This window comes from Myotis brandtii, unplaced genomic scaffold (assembly GCF_000412655.1).
Source record: "Myotis brandtii unplaced genomic scaffold, ASM41265v1 scaffold793, whole genome shotgun sequence".
Lineage (NCBI taxonomy): Eukaryota > Metazoa > Chordata > Mammalia > Chiroptera > Vespertilionidae > Myotis > Myotis brandtii.
The window spans coordinates 1,493,870-1,503,794 of NW_005371193.1; the positions used below are offsets into that span (position 1 = coordinate 1,493,870).

Here is a 9,925-nt window from a genome sequence, read left to right on the forward strand (position 1 = left end):
TTTATTGGGGTGACATTGGTTAATAAAAGTATATAGGTTTCAGGTGTACAATTCTATAATACAACATATATACTAGTATATTGTATTGTGTGTTCATCACCCCAAGTCAAGTCTCTTTCCATCACTATTTATCAACTCTACACCCTCTTCCATTCCCCCTCCCATCCCTTTTCCTCTGGCAATCACTAGTAAGTCTTTATTAAGCTAATATGAAATTCTTAACAACTATGGCTTTAGAGCTGAGGCTGGTTCCTTACCTACCTCATGAGATTATTTCAAAGATGAAATGAGATAATAAAAAAGAAAGTGCTTTATAGGTGATATAATAACAAATATATATGAGAACTGTACAATATACATGTATAAATCCTCATATATACATGCAAAATGTGTAATTATTATTTATCCTCAAAAGGCAAGGGGTGTGGACAGTGTGTATTCTGTGGGGAGAGGAGGGCTATTCGTTTTTTCATGTTTCTTTGTTACATTATCCTGTTTATTCTGTAACAGAACAAATGAACTTAGTTTTTCCTGTGAATTCAAATTTTTTTCTAGATTTCAAGTTTGATGTGCGCCTCTATGTGCTTGTGACTTCCTATGATCCTCTTGTCATCTATCTCTATGAAGAAGGATTGGCTAGGTAAGAGACATTTGGAGGGAGGGTGTTTATTAGAGTGGACCAATTAAGGGGTATATTAAGATCACTTTTTCTTTCTGTTACGTTCAACTCAGAAAAATAGAGTGTGCCCAGATGGTCTTCAGGTTACTGTACATATGCACATGTATGAATAGTTATGCGTATGTAAGCACACATCTTTCCTAGCAGCGATCCAGGATCGCATCCTGTTTTCATGCAATGGCAGTTGTTCTGAAGACCCTAGGCCCTAGGGTATTAAGATAATTTGTCGCCTAGCTGGTTTGGCTCAGTGGATAGAACATCGGCCCTTGGACTGAAGGGTCCTGAGTTTGATTCTGAACAAGGACACGGACCTCGGTTGCAGGCTCAATCCTGGCTCTGGTTAGGGTGCGTGCAGGAGGCAACCAATTGATGTCTTCTCAAATCGATGTTTCTCTCTCTCTGTCTCTCCCTGTCCTTTCCACTCCCTCTAAAAATCAATGGAAAAATATCTTCGGGTGAGGATTAATAAAACAGAACAAAAAGGATAATTTGTCGGTCTTCAGAATTACCTTACAGCTGATGCATTTTTGCAGTTGAGGAAACTGAGGGTTAGAGAGGTAAGGGAGCTGGAAGTCACTTTTCTGAGGTATCCCAGCAGGTTGGCAGTGGAGCAGGAGTTTGGATTCCTGGATCTGATTCCAGAGTCAGGGCCTCTTGTATTTAGGAGGCATTAGCTGCTTTTTTTTTTTTTCCCACCTGCAAGTAATATACTTTACAGTGGTTATATTATTTTGTTTTTCTTGTGGTCTTTTTTAGGTTTTATGGTAATGTGACTTATAAAATTAAGTTCAAATGATAATAATTGGAAGTTTTGTTTTCCATAACCAGATAATTTTAGAGGTGACAGTATTTTCATAGACCCTTTAAATTGTTTAAAATGAGCATCTAACTTTGTTTATGTTCTTCCCCCAACATATACAGGGGTCGGCAAAAGTAGGTTTACAGTTGATTATATGGAAAATAATACAATAATTAATAAATAATGATTTAAGAATAAACTATATTTCATGTAATCACAACTGTTAACCTATGTTTTCCCCTCTGTGTGTATATGTGAGTGTGTGTATTTTTTATATTTTTTTTAATCAACTAGCTTTCCCTGAAGTTTTTTTCATGCATTGGCCTTATATAACAGCAGTTTAGAAGGTAGTTTGCAATCTGTGAGCAGTCATGGACAAGCTAAAAAGCTTGGTCTGTATGTGTTTTATATTTTAGAAAATGTACTTCGAAGATGGGAAATATAATGATTAAAAGAAGCCTACCTATTGAAGTATTATAGTACTCTGACAACTGTTATTTTAAAATGGTGTTTTCATATACTCAAATTTTTTTGATGCATCCTGTGACTGCAATCTGAGGGTGATTTTGGCCGGTTGAGCCGTTTCTTCCCTTCACCTCTAGGTGGCAGTGACAGCATTTATATGCTCTGTCATATTCTTAACTAGATTTATGTGTTTGAGCCCTAGGAACTCGGAGGTTACAGAAGCTCCCTAGTTCTGGTCTCTTGTTCCTTGAAAATTGTCCATTGTTACTCAAAAAGAGTCTGGAAGCTTTGGCTAGAAATGAATGAAAAAGATTTATTCAAGGGTCTTGGAGTTTGCAAACTGGGAACACAGCTAGACAAAAACCCAGAGTGTTCCAAAGAAGAAAGAAAAGTTAAGAGTTCTTATAGTAAAAAGTACACTCTTGAAAATTTTCAGTCCTGCATTCTTAGCCCTAGGACTGGTCCAGGATGGTTATCTTTCAGATGTCAGGTGGCCTGGATGATAGATGCCAGGTGGTCTGGAAGGTGGATCCCAGGAGGTCTGGTCACATGCTGTGGTCTGGTTAATGGATGCCAGGTGGTCTACATGAGCCGTTCAGGGGAATAATCAAAGGGTTATCTGGAGGTCCGGTGTGTATGTCCAGACATATATGCAGGCATTGATACAAGACTGGAAAGTTAAAAAATTTTCAGTTTCCCAGGCTAGTTAGAACAAGAATAGAATCTTTCCGCACGCCCCAACCATCATAATGTTAATAATTTTAACAACTTGGTTAAAGTGACTACATTTTATATATTCCCTATCTTCACTCTCTCCTCAAAATTGAGGAGGGAAAAACTATAACTTTTCTCAGTTTTCAGGTAGAGAATTGAACCTGAAAGGTCCTTAATCACGTACTACTAGCTCTAATCAGATTCATAGGAAAGAAGTTGTCTGTAGTGTTTGTAGACACATGTGTTGTCATTCTTTGAATTATAGGTTTAAAAGCCAATTCCCCATATTATCTAGAAAAAAAAGAAGATAAAGTATACCTCTTACTTCTACTCAGATATATAAGGTGCTGAAGGTTTCAGTTTTGTAATTTTAGATATCTGAGTTTCTTGCGTATTATGAGCTTTTTTCTCCTCTTCCCTCCACTCATCCTCATCCCAGCTTGTCTCCTGTTCCCTTCCCAGGAGTGATTCCGTCCTGCCACAAGTTGGACTTCTTGCATAGGGAACAAAACCTCAAGGTTACACTCACTATTTCTCAAGAATATCACACTGCCTGGCCGGCGTGGCTCAGTAGTTGAGTGTCGACCTATGAACCAGGAGGTCACGGTTCGATTTCCAGTCAGAGCACATGCCCGGGTTGTGGGCTCAATCCCCAGTGTGGGGCAAGCAGGAGGCAACTGATCAGTGATTCTCTCTGTCATTGATGTTTTTATTTCTCCCTCTTCCTTCCTCTCTGAAATCAATAAAAATATATTTTTTTAAAAAAGAAAAGATCATACCAACATGTTTTGCATATTATTTGAAAGACATTTCACTCACAATATTAATAGCCCTCTCTTTTGGTAAAATTTGGCATAATTTTAAGACCTCAATGGTTCAGACACAGACTGAGAGCAATACCAATATTTATTACAGATATGCAAGTGTTTTGACTACTCGGTATGTGCCAGAATCAGAATCCACTGAATTGAGTAACTTTTCTTGCCTTCAGTGGAAACTGAGTGTGTGTATGTATATATATAGGAGTGGGCAAAGGTAGGTTTACAGTTATGAGTACACAAAACAGAGTTTATTTTTGTGTTATTATTTATTTATTATTGTATTTTTTATTTGTATTACAACTGTAAACCTACTTTTGACCACCCCTGTCTATTTTTAAATGCATGCTTTTTCTTAGAGTAATTTAGAGAACAGTTTTTCTAAAAACTCGGGTCACATTGAACCAAGAAATGGGAATTCTCAGGGCTTCGTCTCCGTTTACCTAAAAGTGTTGGTGAATATAAAAGCTTTACGAAAGGACAGTACATGGTCACAGGCTACTAGCTGGAGTCCTTCGAGGGCACATTGCTCTGCACAATAACTTCCATGTGCCTGTGTTCCTGTGTCTTAACTCCCTGTATATCTTGGCATTCATCTGCTTCTCTTTAATCCTCAAGGTCTGCTCCAGTGTGTCATTACATTCAGCAGTAGTCCATAGCATCTCCAGATCTGCAGCCTCTAGTAAATCTTGGGTCACGTGTGTTTTATGTAGACATTACTGAAGACAATCAGTTTGGGATGAGATCACTAAGCCATTTTACTTTGAGGTTCACCAAGGAAAACCATAATCTTCTCTAAAGAAACAAAACTGGCAACAAATATAATTGGTTTTCTTCTTTACAAAAGAATGGCCTTATCCCATATCACCTCTTTGGGACTCAAATTAAAGCTTAGGTGACAGAAAGATTAAGTTCATTTCTTAAGTCTGTAAACTAAGTAGTTTCTGTAAGTTTTTTACCTTTTTAAACTTAAGAAAAAGAGCCTTAATAGCTTGTTTCTGTATTAATAATTTCAGTTGTTCTTGTTGTCTTACTAACATAGGAAATAAGAAAACTCATTATTTTTTATACATGGGCAAAATGTTGAAGCATCTAAAAAAATCGTCTTTCTGGCATCTGGGTCCGGCATTTTCCCCTGGAGGTGCACCCTGCTTTTGAGTTGCATGTGGATGTTGCCGCTTTGCACCAGCAGGGGACACTCACCTTCCAGAGAGGGTGGCATTCTCCCCCAAAATGGTGTAGATTTTTTTCCTATCAGAGGTGGAAACCAAAAAGACTTTGTCCTGGATTTTACAGTTTTAGGTGGATCCAGTATGTGGTCTAAATGATTTGACTGGACCTTTTTTGAGACAGAGCCAATAGCCAAATTTTCACTGAAACAGGAAAAAAAAACAACCTAAAAAAAAAAATTAAAACACAATTAAGTTGAAAACCAAATGTGTTGTCAGAGACCCGAAGATAGGTAGTTCTTAGTAGCTGGGTGAAATGAAGGTGTCTCTCCAGGGAACGGGGAGAGAGCCACTCGTGCTGTGGGGGTGGGAGGAAAAGACCCCGAGACTGCCCCATGGGGACTGTCTCAGCCATAGTTCTCAGTGGATATTCAGAAAAGACCCCAAAGCATTTGTAATGCCTTTCCCTTCCTCCCCACCCCCAGTTCCTTCTTCAGTAGCCTTCTTTGCTAATTAACACTGGCTCCACGGGGATATTTACCTTTTCTCTGCTGGATTCCTGTGGTTTTGAAAGAATTCAGGTACTTGCTGGTTGCCAAGGAATTCATATTACCTCACAGGCTGTACACTGTCCAGAATCTGCCGCAGCAGCAAGAAGGGGGAAGAGACACCAGCGAGGGGGAGAAAACCCTCTCCAGTGCTCATTGTCACCCTCCCTGGCAGGCCCTTGCTGTTGAAGTTTGAGTCATTTCTGGCTCTAAAGACGGGGGATCAGGCTGGTAATCCCCTCCCAGACGGCTCCGTAGGGCGCTGCCGAGTCACTGCAGCACTTGGCAGTCTCGGGGCTGCAGCTGGTTGACAGCAGATCAGAGAGCTCTTGGGCCTCTTGTTCTCTCCCATAAGATTTTTCTGGGTCAGGCGAGGATGAAACCCAGTGGCTTCTGGCAGGGCTGCCTGAGGTGCTGTCTCTCCATCCTCCAGGCCTTTTTGGCTCTGAATGGCTTCACCTGCTGAAAGATAACTCCTGTACCAGGGTTTCCTCAGGGCTGGCCTCTTCTTTTCTTTCTTTTTGTTTTTTAAAAAATTAAATTATAAAAAAATTTTTTTTCAATTATAGTTGACATGCAATATTATATTAGTTTCAGGTGCACACCCCAGTGATTAGACATTATAAAACTTATTAAGTGATCATCCCAAAACCCATCTGACACCATACATAGTTATTAGAATATTATTGACTATACTGGAGGCCCAATGCACAAAATTCATGCATGGGTAGGGTCCCTAGGCCTGGCCAGCGATCAAGGCCATCTGTGGGGTGGTCCCCCCCACCTGCCTTGGCTGGCGGCCTGGAGCTGCCCGCCGGTCAGCCCTGCCCCTGCCAGTCACCTCCCTCTGGTGGGGGAGGGGGCAGATGCTCAACGCAGGAGCTGCACTGGGGGCAGCTCCTGCATTGAGCGTCTGCCCCCTGGTGGTCAGTGCACATCATAGCTACTGGTCATTCCACTGTTGGGTCGATTTGCATATTGGACTTGGATGTCTTATTTCTTTCAACAGGTAGGAGAAGTTTTCTGTCATTATTTTTTCAAATAGATTTTCAATTTCTTGCTCCCTCTCTTCTCCTTCTGGGTACCCCCATGAGGCGAATGTTGGTATGCTTGAAGTTGTCCCAGAGGCTCTTTATATCTTTGGATTCTTTTTTTTTTCTGTTATGATTGAGTGTTTTTTGCTTGCTTATATTCCAAATTCTTGATTTGATTCTCGTTATCCTCTACTGTTGATTCCATGTAAATTATTCTTTATTTCAGTTAGTGTATCCTTCATTTCTTTTTTTTTTAAAAAAATGTGTTTTTATTGATTTCAGAGAGAGGAAGGGAGAAGAGAGAGAAACATCAATGATGAGAGAGAATAATTATTGGCTGCCTCTTGCACACGCCCTTCTGGGGATCAAGCCTGTAACCCACAACCTGGGTATGTGCCCTGACCAGAATTGAACCTTGACCTCCTGGTTCAAAGGTCAGTGCTCAACCACTGAGCCACACCGGCCAGGTCATAGTCTTATAGCTCATACTTTGAGTGACACAGCCAGATAGAGTGGCTCCAGCTTCCCGTCTTTCCCAGGGAGTTGTCCTAAGGTCAGAGTGGAAGGTGAGAAATGTCATAAGGGCATGTAGTTCTCTGTTCATCAGTAGGCCACAAACTGGTACCCAGTTTCAGATTTGGCGAAAAGAGTGGAGCCCCCACCTTTTTTTTTGTTTATAGGTCAAGGCTATAAAATTCTGTCATGAGAGCTTTCCCTAAATTTTGATTTCATTCAGAGGGAGGTTTAAGACTTAATTCATCATGTAAATTTCAGTATGAGTTAGGATAAGTATTTGGCTTGGGATACCTTGTAGAGAATTATCCCTTTTAGATGATTTCTAAGAAGGAAATTGTGTTGAAGCTTTCAGGCCTAAATAGGATGAAATTTGGTATGTGAGGGCCTAAATCAAGAGGCACAAACTTAAATGCTCACAAGGACCTTCACTGGAGAAGTTGGTCAGGTGGTCACTGGAGAAGTGGAGATCACATGCTCTGCCTAAAAGGCATTTGCGATTCAGTGCCAGCAAGTCCTTGGTTTGTGGTGGTGCTATGGTCTGAATGTTTGGCTGTTACCTGCCCTTGAATTGGCTCCGACTCCTGGTGACCCTGGGAGTGAGTGATGTCCATGACGTCCTGTCCTTAGCAGCCCTGCTCTGCTCCTGTAGACTCGTGTCCACGGCTCCTTTCACGGAGTCAGTCCAGCTCATGGTTGCTCTTCCTCTTTCCTGCTGCCTTCTATTTCCCAGCATTGCTGTCTTGTCCAAAGAAACCTGCCTGCTCAGGATGTGCCCGAAGTGGGACAACTTCGGTTTTGCCATTTTTGCTTCCAGCGATGTTTCAGGCTTCATTTGCTCTGGGAACCACTTGTTTGTCTTTCTGACAGTCCAGGGTGTTCATAGAGCTCTCCTTCAGCACCATATTTCAGATGAATCAGTGTTTTTCCTAGTAACCTTCACTATCCTGGTTTGCTTTCGTACATAGTAATGGGGAATGCAAAGGTGTGGATGATCTTAGCCTTGGTCTCCAATGACATATCTTTGCTCTTGGTAAGCTTTCCTAATTCTTCTATTGCTGCCCTTCTGAGTCTCAGCTTTCTTTTCATTCTTGAATTTCTCTGAATGTTTGTTTCCCCCAGCACCCAAACTCATATGTTGAAATCCTGCCCCTCGAGGTGATGGAATTAGGAGGTGAGGTCTTGGGAGGTGATTAGGTCATGAAGGTGGAGCCCTCATGAATGTGATTAGTGCCCTTTTACAAAAGAGACCCTGGAGCGATTGCTCACCCTTTCCGCCATGTGAGGACCCAGCAGGAAGGTGCTGTCTACCTGCCTGCGTCTTGATCTTGTACTTCCAGCCTCCAGAACTGTGAGAAGTAACTTTCTGTTGTTTATAAGCTACACCGTTTATGGTATTTTGTTATAGGAGCCCCAAAGGACTAAGACAGGTGGTATTGCCAGATCTTTTGTGTGTGTGTTTTAATGGTAGCTGAAAAATCTAGATTTTTATTGAGAAACATACCTTTGATTGTAGGCTTTTAATTTTGAAACCGTTTCAAACTTATACAAAAGCTGTAAAAATACTATGAAGAATAGCCTTTTACCTTTTCATCTAGAGTCCACGTTCAGATTTTTCAGCTGTCATAGTAATGTTCTTTTTAACAAAAGGATCCAGTCCAGAATCACATGTTGCATTTAGTTGTCATGTCTCTTTCGTCTCCTCCAGGCTGGAACAGTTCCTCAGTCTCTTTGATTTTCATGACCTTAGTGTTTTTGAAGATTACAGGCCAGTCATTTTGTAGAATGTCTCTCAATTTGGGTTTGTCTGATAATTGCTTATGATTAGACTCAGGTTATGTATTTTTGGCCAGAATGCCACATTAGTGATGCTGTGTTCTCATTGCATTATGTCTGATGACACATGATAGCTATTTAGTGGTATTTGACCACTTGATTAAAATGGTGTCTGCCAGATTTCTCCACTATAAATTTAACTTGTTTCTCCCTCTGTAATTAATAAATACCTTTTGAGTAAACACTTTGAGACCATGTAGTATCTTATTCCTCATCTCATTTTCACCTAATAATTTTAATATCCATCTATGCTTCTTGCCTGAATGGATTATTACTATGATGGTGGCTAAATGACTTTCTCCATCATTCCTTTTACTTTTATTGTTTAGTATTTTACTCCAAGAAAGAGCTTTCTCCTCTTCCCATTTATGTATGTACACCAATGTGGACGCAAGGATCCCTATTTTATTTAATGGGTTATAATTCTTTATTGTTATGATTTATTTTGATGCTCAAATTGCCCCAGATTTGGACAATGGGGGCCCCTTTAAACTGGCTTTTGTGTTATTTTGACATGTTCCCTTATTCTCTGAGCACAAAATGTTTCAAACTCATCTTGTTCTTTGTTCCAGTCCTGGAATCAATCATATTTTCTAAGGAGCATTGGTTGCCCCCTTTTTTTTTTTTAATTTAAAAATTGATTTTTAAAGAGAGAGGAAGGGAGAGGAAGAAAGAGAGAAAAGCATCGATGTGAGAGCAGAACAATTGGCTGCCTCCTGCACACCCCCCCCTGGGGATCGAGTCTGCAACCCGGGCATGTGCCCTGACTAGGAATCAAACTAGCAACCTTGTGCATGGGACAACACCCAACCGAGCCACACCACCAGCACAGCACTGGTGGCTTTTAATGGAGAATAGAAATCAGGAGTCAAGATCTGGGTGCTAGATATGCTCATTGCTCTGGGCTATCTCTGCTCTCTGGTCCTTGCAATGGACAGACCTAGAAAATATGAATGTGTATACATTCAGGTACATATACATACACATTTACATCTATATTTCTACATCTGTGTCTATATCTGTATACAGGGTGAGGTAAAAGTAGGTTTACAGTTGTGAGTATGTGAAACACAGTTTATTCTTATATTATTATTTATTAACGAGAGGCCCGGTGCACGACAAGGGTACAGGCCGGGCTGTTGTGCTTGTGTCTTCATGGTTACACTTAACTGCATTTCAAAATCTTCATAGTTGTACTAGAGGTCCGGTGCACGACATTCATGCACTGGGGGTGGGGGGTGGGTCCCTCAGCCCGGCCTGTGCCTTTTAGCAGTCCAGAAGCCCTTGGGGGATGTCCCACTGACAACTAAGCTGCAGTTGGACATCCTTAGCGCTGCCGCGGAGGCAGGA

The 9,925-nt window shown here is 41.0% G+C and overlaps 1 protein-coding gene and 1 long non-coding RNA gene across 2 annotated transcripts in view; one reads left to right on the top strand and one right to left on the bottom strand.

Annotated features, from left to right (window-relative positions):
- The window catches only part of TTLL5 (tubulin tyrosine ligase-like family member 5), a 235,864-nt gene that overhangs the window by 37,333 nt on the left and 188,606 nt on the right, over positions 1 to 9,925 (top strand). Inside the window, exon 9 of the mRNA XM_014531193.1 lies at positions 556 to 640. Coding sequence (XP_014386679.1) covers positions 556 to 640 — 85 coding nt within the window. The remainder of the gene's footprint in view (positions 1 to 555; positions 641 to 9,925) is intronic.
- On the bottom strand, positions 2,274 to 5,453 carry LOC106724299. The gene is made up of 3 exons (XR_001360057.1): positions 5,186 to 5,453; positions 4,679 to 4,848; positions 2,274 to 2,613 (listed from the first exon to the last, which is right to left on the bottom strand). It is a non-coding gene; the product is annotated as an uncharacterized LOC106724299 (long non-coding RNA).